Genomic DNA, 17,517 nt, shown 5'->3' with positions numbered 1-17,517 from the left:
GCACCTTAATAATAAAAGCACTACTTTTGATAATGGTGTTTTCCCGCTAATGGAACATTCACGCTTCCAGCCTACTGCCGTGTGCGCATTGCTGCGCACATAATGTGAAGAAACAGCCAAATAGTTCATCAACATTTTAAGCTAAAATGATCTGATCTGTTCTGATCTGTTGCTTCAGCCTCATTGCGTAAAACAGGTTGATTTGATTCTGGTGGTTGTAGAAGGGAATTATAATGATTATATTCAGCCCAATGGCACTGTGTCCACTGGCTGCAAAAGGCATGGATTTTTTTAGGGGACATTACGGCAACACGGGATGTAAGGGAATGCTGCCGGGAAATTCGAGGCATTATCAAGTGCTTGTCAAATTGTGAATGAGAGTGATGAAGTGTGTACGGCCTGTGTAAAAACAATATTTAAAAAAGCAGGGCTCATGCCTTTCATGCAATGTTTTTCAAATCATCAGAGTCACATCATGCAGCCTTAAATGTATTCAAAATCAAAACATATAGTCCAACATTTGTAGAACAACTAAAGTGACATTAATAATTCTATATTAAGCATATAGGAGTACCTATCTTTGTTAACCACTCAACACGGAATAGCCGCGTGTGCGCACTCCTTCAAATCGTTTGGAGAAAATATCCTTTCTATTTTATTCAGCTTTGTTCAATTGGATTCTTCATACTATAAAATAATGCCACAGAATTGTAATCAAATCTTGTCTGCTAAATGAACTAGTGTAGCCCACAGCCATATGGCAAAAACACAAGGATAACTCAGAGAATGCCATTCTGAAATAGACTACATTTCTTCATATCATGTTTCTTTAGACCTGTCTAAAATAAATATTGAATCTATTGTGAGGGTGTAGACTATATTACATGGATTTATTAGACTTTTTAAAGTGTAGATGTTCCAAAGGTCTGCATCAGTGGCTTATACTGTAGGCTATGTGTTGAAGCCACGAGATGCTAAATGTGTTTGCTAATTAACAGTCAATTCCCGTGAGACCGGCAGTTATTTGCTTGACCATCACCGGCTGATGAAATTTTGTGACCGCCTCGGCCTAATGCACAGTACATATAGTAAAATATGTAGTAAGCCATATTAGCCAGCTCACTTGTTTTACCCTCCCATCTCCCACAGTCCTCCCTGCTCAGCGCTATCCTGGGGGAGCTGCCTCATGACAAGGGGGTGTTGAGGGTCAAAGGTCAGCTGACCTACGCCTCCCAGCAGCCCTGGGTGTTCCCTGGAACCATCCGCAGCAACATCTTGTTTGGCAAAGAGCTCCATCCTCAGAAGTATGAGAAGGTCCTGAGAGCCTGCGCCCTCAAGAGGGTAAGACACACTGAATGGAGCTCTCATGGTATTTATTCTAGGAGAGTTGCAGTGGTTGTAATGGCTTTGTGTTCAATGACTGTTAACCCCTGTTGTCGCTGTTATCACTTCTGTGTTCAGGACATGGAGCTGCTGCCAGACGGGGACCTGACATTGATAGGGGACAGAGGAGCCACCCTCAGTGGGGGACAGAAAGCTAGAGTGAACCTGGCCCGGTAAGACCACAGCTCCACTTCAAACCAGAGTAGAAATGAGTTGAGGTACATTCTATAGATGAATATCCTCCAGTCTCTATCTGAAAGCCTTGTTGTGTCTCAGGGCTGTGTACCAGGATGCTGATATCTACCTTCTGGATGACCCTCTAAGTGCTGTGGATGCTGAGGTCGGGAGACACCTGTTTGAACAGTGAGTGAACCACAGTTTCAGCTGAACAGGTTGTAATTGTTTAAACTTTATTTTACTGGACTTGTCCCATTGAGATAAATAATTACTTTACAAGAGACAAAATAACAGCTCAAAGTTTGACCCATTTACAACATAAAACAACCCACTACAGTTTAAAAATATACATTTACACATTAGGCAGCAAGATGATTTGGGGAGGTATGGTGCAACTATGAAATGATGACCTCTTCCTAAAACTCAGCAAAAAAAGAAGTGTCCCTTTGAGGACCCTGTCTTTCAAAAGAGAATTCTTAAAAATCTAAATAACTTCACAGATCTTCATTGTAAAGGTTTTAAACACTGTTTCCCATGCTTGTTCAGTGAACCATAAACAATTAATGAACATGCACCTGTGGAACGGTCGTTAAGACACTAACAGCTTACAGACGGTAGGCAATTAAGGTCACAGTTATGACAAGTTAGGACACTAAAGAGGCCTTTCTACTGACTCTGAAAACACCAAAAGAAAGATGCCCAGGGTCCCTGCTCATCTGCGTGAACGTGCCTTAGGCATGCTGCAAGGAGGCATGAGGACTGTAGATGTGGCCAGAGCAATAAATTGCAATGTCCGTACTGTGAGACGCCTAAGACAGCGCTACAGGGAGACAGGACGGACAGCTGATCGTCCTCGCAGTGGCAGACCACGTGTAACAACACCTGCACCTCAAACATCACACCTGCGGGACAGGTACAGGATGGCAACAACTGCCCGAGTTACACAAGGAATGCACAATCCCTCCATCAGTGCTCAGACTGTCCTCAATAGGCTGAGAGACGATGTGCTGAGGGCTTGTAGGCCTGTTGTAAGGCAGGTCCTCACCAGCAACAACATCGCCTGAAGGCACAAATCCACCGTCGCTGGATCAAACAGGACTGGAAAACAGTGCTCTTCACTGACAAGTCGCAGTTTTGTCTCACCAGGTGTGATGGTCGGATTTGCATTTATCGTTGAAGGAATGAGCGTTACACCGAGGCCTGTACTCTGGAGCGGGATAGACTTGGAGGTGGAGGGTCCGTCATTGTCTGGGGTGGTGTGGCACAGCATCATCTGGACTGAGCTTGTTGTCATTGCAGGCAATCTCAACGCTGTGCGTTACAGGGAAGACATGACCCTCCCTCATGTGGTACCCTTCCTGACAATGCTGGAGTGATTTCCTGCAAGACAGGAATGTCAGTGTTCTGCCATGGCCAGCGAAGAGCCTGGATCTCAATCCTATTGAGCACATCTGGGACCTGTTAGATCGGAGGACCATTCCTCCCAGAAATGTCTGGGAACTTGCAGGTGCCTTGGTGGAAGAGTGTGTTAACATCTTACCACAAGAACTGGAATATCTGGTGCAGTCCATGAGGAGGAGATGCACTGCAGTACTTAATGAAGCTGGTGGCCACACTAGATACTGACTGTTACTTTTGATTCTCCCTTTGTTCAGGGACACATTATTCCAGTTCTGTTAGTCACATGTCTGTGGAACTTGTTCAGGTTATGTCTGTTGTTGAATCTTGTTATGTTCATACAAATATTTAAACATGTTAAGTTTGCTGAAAATAAATGCAGTTGACAGTGAGGATGTTTCTTTTGGTCACATGATTCATTTTGCATATGGTTTTCTAGAAATAAAAGGGTGGCTCAACTTACCCCACTATCCTTTAGTACAAATGAACTACATTCTTCCCAGACTCAGATTAGGTCTACTTACTGGCTGCTTCTTTAGGGCAGGAATGTTTTTTTGTATAGCATTTACAAGTAAAAGGATGTTCAGGGTCATTCTCTGCAGTTAGAACAGGCCTTAGGCCTTCACCAGCAGGGTGAAACTGCTCTTAAAGTGTCCGTCTGTCTCTCTCCATGTGTCTGTGTGTCCAGGTGTATCTGTGGTATTCTGAAGAATAAGCCCCGCATCCTGGTCACCCACCAGTTGCAGTACCTCCAAGCAGCCAACCAGATCCTCGTCCTCAAGGAGGTGTGTTCCTGGCAGGGTTTAACATTCTACACATGCTTTGTAACCTACATATGACCACAGGTGCATTTCTGCTTACCTTTAACTTTGTTGAGCACACAACATGTCTGCTGTCAATCTTTATGAAATTAATAGTTCACCCAAAGGCATATGCATTTACATATGAATACAGACTCCAGAAGTCGGGCAGGGCGTTGACGTGTGTATGTGTGTGTGTGTGTGTGTGTCAGGGTCACGTGGTAGCGAGGGGGACATACTCCGAGCTGCAGCACTCTGGGGTTGACTTCACCTCCCTGCTGAAGAGGGATGAGGAGGAGGAGCCACAAACCAACAACAATCACTCAGTGGTCAAACACGCCTTTTCCCAGAACTCAATATCCTCCCACACCTCCTCCATGCACTCTGTTAAAGATGGAGCTGACCAGCTTCCGGTGGGTCCAAACCCCACTCACTTCCTTTTCAAGCCCTTTGAAAATCCTCCTAGTGACTGTATCTTTCTGAAGACTCCCTGATTGTTCGTCCCTTAGTTAATACCCTGTTATCTATTATCTGTCCATGTCTCCTCCCAGGAGGAGCTTGTCCAGACAGTAGCAGAGGAGAGCCGATCGGAGGGCAACATCGGCGCCAGCCTATACTTCAAGTACTTAAACGCAGGAGCCAGCATCCTGGTTATGCTGGGCACAGTCCTCCTCAGTCTCATCGCGGAGGTATTAACACATCCAAAATGTCAGGCAGTGAATAGCCATATGTCACCATTCTACCTCATAGCATCTACAGTAAATACAAGCATTTTGACTTCTGATGTGTGCAAAATCGAACTCTGAACACATCAGTGCATTGGAACCAATGACATTGCAATGGTCGAACCAACTATAATGAAATTTGTCACCCACAGGTAGCGTATGTTCTTCAGGATTGGTGGCTGGCTTATTGGTAAGAAGCATCTATCGTTACGGTAGTTATTTGTTTCACAGTTCAGTTGGACTATAGTGAACATTCAAATAACAATGCTGTTTGATTGACAGGGCAGGAGAGCAGGAGAAACTCAATATTAACAGCACTATGATTGTCCAAAATGGCCTCAACATCACTCAAGAATTGGACCTCCGTTTCTACGTGGGTATTTATGCAGGTATACAGAGGAAGAGCATTCCTAAATATACTGTATATTTCCTTCTCCCTTTAAGGAATATTTTGCAAGTAAGTATGAGGTTGTCCCCTTCCCTGGGATGTAGCTTGGGAAAATCGTGTAATGACTGACAAGTCACCTTCTCTGTGTTCAGGTTTGACTCTGGCCTCAGTCATCTTTGGCTTTGCCAGGAGTCTGGTGATGTTCAATGTGCTGGTGAAAGCTGCTCAGTCTCTGCACAACCGCATGTTCAACTCTATCCTCCGGACACCTGTACGCTTCTTTGACATCAACCCAATTGGTGAGAAACCGCCCTGTGAAATAGAATCGGTTTGTGTTGTCTTTTTCTTGTTGAGTACAATACAATGACTTGGAATTGATTCCTGACCTCAAAATGCTTTGAAACCGGTTAGGGAGAGATGGGTTGAAGGGTTAAATGTTCTCTTCCCACTGGGAACAGATATCATTTTAACATCTAGTTGAGATTTACATTTGGTGTAAAGTGTATATACAGTTGAAGTCTGAAGTTTACATACACCTTAGCCAAATACATTTAAACTCACTTTTTCACAATTCCTGACATTTAATACAAGTAAAAATGTTCCTGTCTTACGTCAGTTAGGATCACCACTTTATTATAAGAATGTGACATTTTAGAATAATAGGAGAGAGAAAGATTGATTTATTTCATCACATTCCCAGTGGGTCAGAAGTATACATACACTCCATTAGTATTTGGTAGCATTGCCTTTAAATTGTTTAACGTTGGTCAAATGTTTCGGATAGCCTTCCTCAAGCTTCCCACAACAAGTGGGAGCTGGTGTAACTGGTGTAACTGAGTCAGGTTTGTAGGTTCGCACACACTTTTTCAGTTCTGCCCACACATTTTCTATGGGATTGAGGTCAGGGCGTTGTCATGGCCACTCCAATACCTTGACTTTGTTGTCCTGAAGCTGTTTTGCCACAACTTTGTAAGTATGCTTGGGGTCATTGTCCATTTGGAAAACCCATTTGCGACCAAACTTCAACTTCCTGACTGATGTCTTGAGATGTTGCTTCAATAGATCCACAATTTTCCTACCTCATGATTCCATCTATTTTGTGAAGTGCACCAGTCCCTCCTGCAGCAAAGCACCCCCACAACATGCTCCCACCCCCGTGCTTCACGGTTGGGATTGTGTTCTTTGGCTTGCATATCCTCACCCTTTTTCCTCCAAACACGATGGTCATTATGGCCAAACAGTTTTGTGTTTCATCAGACCAGAGGACATTTCTCCAAAAAGTACAATCTTTGTCCCCATGTGCAGTTGCAAACCATAGCCTTTTTTATGGCTTCTTCATTGCTGAGCAGCCTTTCATGTTATGTCGATATAGGACATGTTTTACTGTGGATGTAGATACTTTTGTACCGGTTTTCTCCAGCATCTTATCAAGTTCCTTTGCTGTTGTTCTGGGACTGATTTGCACTTTTCGCACCACAGTACGTTCATCTCTAGGAGACAGAAGGCATCTCCTTCCTGAGTGGTATGACGGCTGCGTGGTCCCATGGTGTTTATACTTGCGTACTATTGTTTGTACAGATGAACATGGTACCTTCAGGCGTTTGGAAATTGTTCCCAAGGATGAACCAGACTTGGAGGTCTACAATTATTTTTCTGAGGTCTTTGCTAATTTCTTTTAATTTTCCCCATGATGTCAAGCAAAGAGGCACTGAGTTTGAAGGTAAACCTTGAAATACATCCACCGGTAACCTCCAATTGAGTCAATTAGCCTATCAGAAGCTTCTAAAGCCATGACATCATTCTGGAATATTGCAAGATGTTTAAAGGCACAGTCAATTTGGTGTATGTCAACTTCTGACCCACTGGAATTGTGATACATAAGTGAAATAATTTGTCTGTAAACAATTGTGAAAATGACTTGTGTCGTGCACAAAGTAGATGTCCTAACCAACTTGCCAAAACTATAGTTTGTTAACAAGAAACTTGTGGAGTGGTTGAAAAACGAGTTTTAATGACTCCAACCTCATTGTCTGTACATAAATATATATTTCACAGTCATTGGATTTAGGTTAAAAGTTGGATGAAAAAAATACCAAATTCCCTTACGTTTGTTAGGAATTGAAAACTGGTCAAGTTGTAGACAACTGCTTGATGCAAAATACAAGGCGAACAACTTCTTTATTTAAAGGTTTAATAGACAAACATATGCACATGGAAAGACCGAAACATTCCTTTAAGTTTGCAGCAAAGCTCTCCCCCTCCAGAGGAGAGGGAGGAACTAAATACTCTTGCCTTACCTGTTCGCTGTTTCATCCTTCCGTGTCTGGTGCCAAAGCATTAAATCAAGGCTAAGACCTTGGGGTTGAATAGACTATACAATTTAAACGTCTTAATGGCGTAGTACACCCATTGTCGATTTTATGGCTCAGGGTCCCAGATACCAGTAACTAAGACCTGATTTATGGTGACCTCTGGCCTTACATAGAGATTCAATAGGGAATAGTCATCCAAATATAGCATTCTTAGCATGTTGATGACTTTTTAAAAATCCAGTTTTCCACGTTGATCAATCATCACCACATTGAATTTGTTTTGTTGAAATGACATGGGAAACGGTATTGATTCAACCAGTTTTTCATCCTGTTCTACCACAGGAAGAATTCTCAACAGGTTCTCTAAGGACATTGGCCAGCTGGATTCCATGCTACCTATTACCTTTGTTGACTTCAGTCAGGTAAGTGAGTTTATAGCCCTAGAGGGGAACACCTACGTATTTTGAAAGATTTCCCAATCCAGCGTCTATAAATCTTTTCTTCTCATGTCTCCTGGGGCGTATCCGATTTTCCACAGTTGATCCTGCAGAATATTGGTGTGCTGGCGGTGGCAGCGGCAGTCATGCCCTGGATCCTCATTCCTGTCGTTCCTCTACTTATCATATTCCTGTTTCTGAGGCGCTACTTCCTGCAGACGTCACGGGACGTCAAACGCCTGGAGTCCACCAGTGAGTGACAGGACTGACTGGGACAGTGAGGGGAGGCAAGGGACAAATGATAATTGTACATTTGCTCTATTAATGTGTATGATTTCTTTGTGTCTGCAGGCGTGTGTGAGTTTATGTATTTCCTGTGTTCTGCAGCTCGGAGTCCCGTCTTCTCCCACCTGTCCTCGTCCCTCCAAGGTCTGTGGACGATCCGAGCCTTCAGAGCCGAGGAGAGATTCCAGAACACCTTTGACACTTATCAGGATCTGCACACAGAGTCCTGGTTCCTGTTCCTGGTCACTTCTCGCTGGTTCGCTCTCCGACTGGATGGAATCTGCGCGGCCTTTGTCACAGTCACCGCCTTTGGCTGCCTATTCCTCAGAGATGGTAAGAGGTTGAATTATTATTTCTTAAATGTCACACCGTATGTAGTGCACTTTTGACCAGTGCCTTAACCTCTAAGATAGGGGACGCTTGCGTCCCACTTGGCCAAAAGCCAGGGAAAATGCAGCGCGGCAAATTCAAATAAAATTATATAAAAATCAAACTTTCGTTAAATCAAACATGTAAGATACTAAATTAAAGCTACACTCGATGTGAATCCAGCCAACATGGCAGATTTTAAAAAGGCTTTTCGGCGAAAGCATAAGAAGCTATTATCTGATGATAGCACAACGGTAAACAAAGAGTAGCATATTTCAACCCTGCTAGGCGCTACACAAAACGCAGAAATAAAATGTAAAACATGCCTTACCTTTGACGAGCTTCTTTTGTTGGCACTCCAATATGTCCCATAAACATCAAAATTGGTCCTTTTGTTCAATTAATTCCGTCCATATATATCCAAAATGTCAATTTATTTGACGCGTTTGATCCAGAAAAAAAACAGCTTCCAATTTGCGCAACGTCACCACAAAATATCTCAAGTTACCTGTAAACTTTGCCAAAACATTTCAAACTATTTTTGTAATACAACTTTAGGTATTTTTAAACGTCAATAATCGATAAAATTGAAGACGGGATGATCTGTGTTCAATACAGGAAGAAAACAAACTGCAGCATGCTTTCTGGTCACGCGTCTCTAACAGTACACTTAAAGTGACCCTCGTTCAAGATGGCCGTACTTCTTCATTACACAAAGGAATAACCTCATCCAATTTCTAAAGACAGTTGACATCCAGTGGAAGCGATAGGAACGGCAAGAAGGTCCCTTAGAAATCTGGATTCCCAATGAAAGAACATTGAAAAGAGAGTGACCTCAAAAAAAAAAATCTGAATGGTTTGTCCTCTGGGTTTCACCTGCTAAATAAGTTCTGTTATACACAGACATGATTCAAACAGTTTTAGAAACTTCGGTGTTTTCTATCCAAATCTACTAATAATATGCATATATTATCTTCTGGGGATGAGTAGCAGGCAGTTGAATTTGGGCATGCATTTCATCCGGACGTGAAAATATTGCCCCCTGTCACCAAGAAGTTAAGGCTACAGAGCAATAGTCTACAGAGCAATAGTCAGTCATTCAGACAGGTTACCATGGCATTCTTTGGCACAGGGACTATGGTGGTCTGATTGAAATGTAGGTATAACAGACTAGGTCAGGGAGAGGTTGAAAATATCATTGAAGACACTTGCCAGCTGGTCAGCATAAGCTCGAGTACACATGATAATCCATCTGGTCCTGCGGCCTTGTGAATATGAACCTGATTAAAGTTCTTACTCACGTCAGCTACGGAGGACGTGATCATACAGTCGTCTGGAACAGCTAGTGCTCTCATGCATGATTTAGTGTTGCTAGCCTCAAAGCGAGCATTTAGCTCATCTGGTAGGCTTACGTCTCTGGGCAGCTCGGTTTCCCTTTGTAATCCGTGATCGTTTGCAAGCCCTGCCACATCCGACGGGTGCCAGAGGATTCGATCTTAGTGCTGTATTGACGCTTTGCCTGTTTTATGGCTCGTCTGAGCTCGTAGTGGGATTTCTTATTAGCGTCCGGATTTGTGTCCGTCTCCTTGAAAGCGGCTGCCTTTAACTCATTGCGGATGTTACCTGTAATCCATGGCTTCTGGTTAATGACATGCTATGTAGCCAATTAATTGAGTAAATGTTCTTATCTGTCCTAAATCAGGGCTGGAGGCAGGAGCTGTGGGTTTGGTGTTGTCCTACGCTGTCACCCTTCTTGGGAACTTCCAATGGACCATTCGTCAGAGTGCAGAGATGGAGAACATGGTAAGATCACATTAAAGTCCTAACTCTGGTATTGTCCATCCCTCAGCTCCCCAGGCCCTTTTACAATATGTGAAGGATTTTACCTGGGAATGAATATCCACAGAGAAAATAATCAAACTCAGAGATCTGCAGAAATAAGATTCATTGGAATCAAAGGATTTTAATTGCATCCTGTAATTCAGGAATGTTCAGCTGAAACAGCTCACTTAAGAAAACAGGGTGAGGATTATTGAAGTTCTGTAAAGTTTTAGAATTTAAAAGCCATACTATCATAAGACCAAGGTTAACCAAGCTCCCAGTCTGAGTGGGCCGGTCGAGATTAGAACCAGGTTTGTTTAATTGATATGGTAATTTATTCACCGTCCTCAGATGACATCAGTAGAGAGGGTGGTGGAGTACACAGAGCTGGAGAGTGAAGCACCCTGGGAAACCCAGAAACATCCTCCTCCAGAGTGGCCAAGCCAAGGCCTCATCACCTTTGACCGGGTCAGCTTCTCCTACAGCTCAGATGGACCTGTGGTCCTGAAGGACATGAAGGCCATGTTCAGGCCCAAAGAGAAGGTTGGCATCGTGGGCAGGACAGGTGCGGGGAAAAGCTCCCTGGTATCGGTGCTCTTCCGCCTGGCAGAGCCAGAGGGCAGGATCTACATCGATGGAGTTCTGACCTCCGAGATCGGCCTTCATGACCTGCGCCAGAAGATGTCCATCATACCTCAGGTACGGTGCATTCGGGAAAGTATTCCGACCCCTTTACTTTTTCCCCATTTTGTTACGTTACAGCCTTATTCTAAAATGGATTAAATCGTTTTTTCCCCTCAATCTACACACTATACCCTATAATGAAGCAAAAACAGTTTGACATTTTTGCAAATGTATTAAAAATAAAAAAACTGAAATATGACATATGCATAAGTATTCAGACCCTTTACTCAGTACTTTGAAGCACCTTTGGCAGCGATTACAGCTGCAAGTCTTATTGGGTATGATGCTACAAGCTTGGCACAACTGTATTTTGGGAGTTTCTCCCATTCTTCTCTGCAGATGCTTTCAAGCTCTGTCAGGTTGGATGGGGAGCGTTGCTGCACAGCTATTTCCAGGTCTCTCCAGAGATGTTAGATCTGGTTCATGTCCGGGGTCTGGCTGGGCCACTCAAGGACATTGTGACTTGTCCTGAAAACACTCCTGCACTGTCTTGGCTGTGTGCTAAGGGTCGTTGCCCTGTTGGAAGGTGAACCTTTGCCCTAGTCTGCAGTCCTGAGCGCTCTGGAACAGGTTTTCATCAAGGATCGCTCGGTGCTTTGCTCCATTCATCTTTCCCTTGATCCTGACTAGTCTCCCAGTCCCTGCCACTCGAAAAACATCCCCACAGCATGCTGCCACCAACATGCTTCACCGTAGGGATAGTGCCAGGTTTCTTCCAGATGTGACACTTTGCATTCAGGCCAAAGAGTCTAATCTTGGTTTCATAAGACCTGATAATCTTGTTCCTTATGGTCTAAGAGTCTTTTAGGTGTCTCTTGGCAAACTTCAAGTCGGCGTTCATGTGTCTTTAACTGAGGCCACCGTCTGGCCACTCTACCATAAAGGCCTGATTGGTGGAGTGCTGCAGGGATGGTTGTCCTTATGTAAGGTTCTCCCATCTCCACAGAGGAACTCTGGAGCTCTGTCAAAATGACCATCTGGTTCTTGGTCACCTCCCTGACCAAAGTCCCGATTGCTCAATTTGGCCAGGCGGCCAGTTCTAGGAAGAGTCTTGGTGGTTCCAAACTCCTTAATTTCAGAATGGATGCCACTGTATTCTTGGGGACCTTCAATGCTGCATAAATGTTTTGGTACCCATCCCCAGATCTGTGCCTCAACATAATCCTAATGGACAATTCCTTCGACCTCATAGCTTGGTTTTAGCTCTGACATGCACCGTCAACTGTAGGACCTTATATAGACAGGTGTTTGCCGTTCCAAATCATGTCCAATCATTTGAATATTCCACATTTGGACTCCAATTAAGTTGTAGGTACATGTCAAGGATGGTAAATGGAAACAGGATGCACCCGAGCTCAATTTCAAGTCTCATAGCAAAGGGTCTGAATAATATACAGTACCAGTCAAAAGTTTGGACAGACCTACTCATTCCAGTGTTTTTATTTATTTGTAGTATTTTCTACATCGAAGAGAAACTTTGAAATAACACATTTGGATTCATGTAGTAACCAAAGAAGTTGATAAACAAATCAAAATATGTTATATTTTATATTCTTCTAAGAAGCCACCCTTTGCCTTGATGACAATGTACAATGTAGAACATAGTACAAATAAAGAAAAACCCTTGAATAAGTAGGTGTCTGAACTGGACTGGTACTGTATATCACTTTTTTGTTTGCAAAAATTTCTAAACTTGTTTTCACTTTGTCATTATGGGTATTGTGTGCAGATGGATGAGGAAAACAATTTATTTAATCAATTTTAGATTAAGACTGTAACGCAACAAAATGTGGAAAAATTCAAGCGGTCTGAATACTTTCCAAATGCACTATAGCTACTGTGGGAGGATCTTCTGTGGTTGCTCTGTCCCTTAGTCCTTCTCTTTTCAGATATGGCTCTGTTAGAGCTTATGACATTTTTCTGTTTGTGGCCCCTCGGTTCTGCAGGACCCAGTGCTTTTCACCGGCACCATGAGGAAGAACCTGGACCCTTTCCACCAGCACACAGACGAGGACCTGTGGAACGCTCTCCAAGAGGTACTGCTCCTCAGACTCCCATTGATGCAGATACAGTAACGGGATATACTCACATTTACATACAGGTTAATGGGCTTTTGGTGGCATCTGGGTCTTATTCCAGGAACTGTTTCCTCTCCAGGTCCAGCTGAAGTCTGTTGTGGAGGAGCTGCCCAATAAGATGGAGACGGTTCTGGCCGAGTCGGGCTCCAACTTCAGTGTGGGTCAGAGGCAGCTGGTCTGTCTGGCCCGAGCCGTCCTGAGGAAGAACCGCATCATCATCATTGACGAGGCCACGGCCAACGTGGACCCCAGGTAAAGAGCTGCCTCTCTCCCTCTCTCACACACACACACACACACACACACACACACACACACACACACACACACACACACACACACACACACACACACACACACACACACACACACGACTGTCTGCCCTTTAGAGCTAATCAGCAGAGGCAGCTGATGTGCTTTACGACTGGGAGGCATCTACTAGTCAAGCAAAGCGTGATGGTGTTTCTATATCTTGGTTGAGTCTCTTTCCTGATTAACTGTGTCCTGGATCTGTAGAACAGACGATCTGATTCAGAAGACAATACGAGAGAAATTCAGGGAATGCACCGTGCTCACAATCGCCCACCGCCTCAACACCATCATCGACAGCGACCGCATTCTGGTGAGAGCTTTTACCTTCAAGTAGACCAATCTGTCTCAAACACAAGATAAAAAACGAGGAGGGGAGGGACATCCCCCGAAGAAAAAAATTTGTGTTGAGGAACTCAGTCTGGCTTTAAACTTACTCATGAAAGTTGTAATAGTAGAATGCAATTTTGAAATTGGGTAATGCATCAGAAGTTTTCCTCGTTGTGTCAGTCATTGCAGACCTTACAGAGCTATTTATAACTTGCCAGAAATGTCCAGATCAACTAGGCCATGTCAGCTAACATTTTTGTTTGAGTTTTAAAATGGCAAAATGTATAGAATTGCAGGAAATAAGCTTTAAACCTGCTAAATGTTCTCTCCGCCAACAAGAGGGGTGTGAACAGAACAGAAAAAGACAGGGGGCATGGGATGTTTCCCAATGCTGGAAAGGGGCCTGAGTGAAACTGCTTGGGAACCCCATATAATTTCAGTCCAGCCAGGTTGACTTACTGACCTTTGACCCTGCCTTCAGGTGCTAGGCGCTGGTATGATCCAGGAGTTTGACGAGCCGTACGTCCTGCTTCAGAACCAGGAAAGTGCCCTCTACAGGACAGTCCAGCAGATGGGCAAGGCTGAGGCAGCTTCCTTGCTGGAATCAGCCAAACAGGTGAACACAGACACTGCATCCCAACCCAGCACACACATTCTCTCAACCTAACTTGATGTCTTTAGTTTAAATCAATACACTAACAATTTATTCAAAAAAGTTTGGCCAGAAAATCTGTATAATTTGTTACATTTTATTCCATCATTGCCACGGCTAATGACTTGACTGGTATATTACACTTTTGGTGAATTCTGATGGCCCAACTGAAAATGTCTACCAAGTCACTGACACAGTTCACAATATTTTCATTCAGGCGTATATGAACAACGGCAACAGCCATGGTCCAAAAATGGCCAATGGCCTTTGAGACGGTTGCGTGACGGTGCGGGGGCTTGACGAGCAGAAAGAGATATCTGCCCAATTTATACATTTGTTCCACTAATTGATCAGTGTGTAAACACTGCCAGAGTCATTTTAAAATGGTAAGTTGTTGATTACTTGTTTGCTTGCAAAATCAGGAAAGATTTATAGAACTGACTATTTAATATGCAGTGCTTTATCAGCTTTTTTTTATTTAAGTAAGGAAACAAAATGTGTTTCCTTAGACACTTTGATGTGTGTTCTATCTTTAATACTACTTTCATTGACAAATCATAAGAATAGTGTTACAACAATGGAAGTAGCATTGCATTTTCATACTTTGTGCCTCAATCTTTTACTATTTGAACTGCTGCTACTCCTATTGATTTATTCTACTGCACAGTATCCTGACATGCTGCACTGTTTATGCAATCACTTTACTGGGCAATAGAACTAATTGGCGTGTGTATTCATATACTATACGTGCAATAGAAAACTACATTTCAGGGATTTTCATGAGGATTAACTTGACCAAAGTGAGTAACCCATGTATGTCTCACGTTGTTTGCATGAGTGAAAGCTGTGTGATGGTTGTAAGGACAATCTAGATCATTTACAAGCAGGAATACCTACCCGTCAATGTGAAAATGCATTGAACTTTAAACTCAACTGGAACTTTGACTTATTCCCTAATGGGGCAGTATAGAGAGACCTTGACCTTGGAATCTAAAGTATACATTTTTTAAAGCTATTGGTTTTGCAGTGCATGTAAAATTAAATTGTTTTCCCAAAGGTGTTCTCATGTTTATATGTACCTAGAGCAACAGTACCTCTTTTTCAACTTTCAGATATGGATGTTCTTTCCAGTGAAGTTTGTATTAAAATGAAGGTTACATTTCAAACAAACTTATTTTTAAAAAGTCTTCTCTCTTATGTCAGGTCTTCAAATCAAACATGTAGGTGCTTTTCTTTGAGTTTAATACTAATTAGTATTGACTAAAGAAAAGGGACCAAAATGATAACTCCTCAATTTTACACCATCGTTTCACAAGCTGGTTTTGTAAGCCTCTTCCCACAATTATTTCCCTTTACACTATCCACCTTTAGATAAACCAAATATATACAGGTTTGTCAAGTATATCAAGTATTTAAATGCATTATCTGTGACATTCTTCAGTGAATACTTTGTGATAATCATGATGATCTAAAGAGAACCTTGTGCAATGTGAGTAGGAGGATGCATTATATAAAAAGGCCAAGTAGGCTGCGTTTAGACAGGCAGCCTGATTCTGATATTTTTCTCCACTAAATGGTCTTTTGAACAATCGCATCAGATCTTTTTCAGACCTGAAAAAAATATCCAAATTGGGCTGCCTGTCTAAACACAGCGGCAGAGTTTCTTATCCAATCTTGTTCCAATCTTGTTCATTCTGACGAATGTGAATGGTTGGATGAAAGTTCAATGGTCAGTGGGCGGAGCTTGCAAGAGGTGAGAGCAGGTGAGAGTCAAATAAAGAACAGCCTTTTAGGGTTGCAGGTTGGAGGGGGATGGAGGGTGTTAAAACACAGGCTATGATGGGCTAGGTTGCCAGTTTGAATCCAGCATGTGCCTTTTCTTTTTATACACTGCTCAAAAAAATAAAGGGAACACTTAAACAACACAAATGTAACTCCAAGTCAATCACACTTCTGTGAAATCAAACTGTCCACTTAGGAAGCAACACTGATTGACAATAAATGTCACATGCTGTTGTGCAAATGGAATAGACAACAGGTGGAAATTATAGGCAATTAGCAAGACACCCCCAATAAAGGAGTGGTTCTACAGGTGGTGACCACAGACCACTTCTCAGTTCCTATGCTTCCTGGCTGATGTTTTGGTCACTTGAATGCTGGCGGTGCTTTCAATCTAATGGTAGCATGAGACAGAGTCTTACAACCCACACAAGTGGCTCAGGTAGTGCAGCTCATCCAGGATGGCACATCAATGCGAGCTGTGGCAAGAAGGTTTGCGGTGTCTGTCAGCGTAGTGTCCAGAGCATGGAGGTGCTACCAGGAGACAGGCCAGTACATCAGGAGACGTGGAAGCCATAGGAGGGCAACAACCCAGCAGCAGGACCGCTACCTCTGCCTTTGTGCAAGGAGGAGCCCTGCAAAATGACTTCCAACAGGCCACAAATGTGCATGTGTCTGCTCAAACGGTCAGAAACGGACTCCATGAGGGTGGTATGAGAGCCCGACGTCCACAGGTGGGGGTTGTGCTTACAGCCCAACACCGTGCAGGACGTTTGGCATTTGCCAGAGAACACCAAGATTGGCAAATTTGCCACTGGCGCCCTGTGCTCTTCACAGTTGAAAGCAGGTTGACACTGAGCACATGTGACAGACGTGACAGAGTCTGGAGACGCTGTGGAGAACGTTCTGCCGCCTGCAACATCCTCCAGCATGACCGGTTTGGCAGTGGGTCAGTCATGGTGTGGGATGGCATTTCTTTGGGGGCTGCACAGCCCTCCATGTGCTCTCCAGAGGTAGCCTGACTGCCATTAGGTACCGAGATGAGATTGTCAGACCCCTTGTGAGACCATATGCTGGTGTGGTTGGCCCTGGGTTCCTCCTAATGCAAGACAATTCTAAACCTCATGTGGCTGGAGTGTGTCAGCAGTTCCTGCAAGAGGAAGGCATTGATGCTATGGACTGGCCCGCCCGTTCCCCAGACCTGAATCCAATTGAGCACACCTGGGACATCATGTCTCGCTCCATCCAACGCCATGGTGACATCACCATGCGGTAAATGAGTTAATAGACCAATAAGAAGAATAACCTCTCTGCCAATAAGCCAATTGTCAGTTTTCCCCTCCCACTCAGGCCACTCCCAGACAGTATTTGCTACATTGTTGCCTAGGAAATTGCCCTTTTGACTAAATATTTAATGGGATTCATATTCAAACTACCTGAGTATTGAGTTTCAGAAGACATTCGCAAACCCTATTTGGTACATTGATGCAGTGGCTACAGCAGATGCAGTAAATATATTTGGAGCTGCTGGTGCGAATAAGTTGTCTATAAAAAAAAATAATGTTTCCATCACTGGTATGCAACAACAAAAAA

General features: G+C 43.4%; 1 protein-coding gene across 1 annotated transcript in view; it reads left to right on the top strand.

Annotated features, from left to right (window-relative positions):
* LOC124010879 (ATP-binding cassette sub-family C member 4-like) overlaps positions 1-15,201 on the top strand; it is a 40,176-nt gene extending 24,975 nt beyond the window's left edge. The window contains exons 11-29 of the mRNA XM_046323624.1: positions 1,150-1,341; positions 1,462-1,556; positions 1,660-1,746; positions 3,647-3,743; positions 3,971-4,171; positions 4,310-4,447; positions 4,636-4,673; positions 4,766-4,872; positions 5,024-5,170; positions 7,526-7,605; positions 7,722-7,872; positions 8,008-8,238; positions 9,977-10,077; positions 10,447-10,794; positions 12,726-12,815; positions 12,937-13,109; positions 13,371-13,476; positions 13,975-14,109; positions 14,363-15,201. Of these exons, the coding sequence (XP_046179580.1) occupies positions 1,150-1,341; positions 1,462-1,556; positions 1,660-1,746; positions 3,647-3,743; positions 3,971-4,171; positions 4,310-4,447; positions 4,636-4,673; positions 4,766-4,872; positions 5,024-5,170; positions 7,526-7,605; positions 7,722-7,872; positions 8,008-8,238; positions 9,977-10,077; positions 10,447-10,794; positions 12,726-12,815; positions 12,937-13,109; positions 13,371-13,476; positions 13,975-14,109; positions 14,363-14,416 (2,571 nt within the window). The 3' untranslated portion in view covers positions 14,417-15,201. The remainder of the gene's footprint in view (positions 1-1,149; positions 1,342-1,461; positions 1,557-1,659; positions 1,747-3,646; positions 3,744-3,970; positions 4,172-4,309; positions 4,448-4,635; positions 4,674-4,765; positions 4,873-5,023; positions 5,171-7,525; positions 7,606-7,721; positions 7,873-8,007; positions 8,239-9,976; positions 10,078-10,446; positions 10,795-12,725; positions 12,816-12,936; positions 13,110-13,370; positions 13,477-13,974; positions 14,110-14,362) is intronic.
* The last annotated feature ends 2,316 nt before the right edge of the window (positions 15,202-17,517 follow it).

This window comes from Oncorhynchus gorbuscha, linkage group LG23 (assembly GCF_021184085.1).
Source record: "Oncorhynchus gorbuscha isolate QuinsamMale2020 ecotype Even-year linkage group LG23, OgorEven_v1.0, whole genome shotgun sequence".
Taxonomy (NCBI): domain Eukaryota; kingdom Metazoa; phylum Chordata; class Actinopteri; order Salmoniformes; family Salmonidae; genus Oncorhynchus; species Oncorhynchus gorbuscha.
This window is presented reverse-complemented; position numbering and strand designations above follow the sequence as displayed.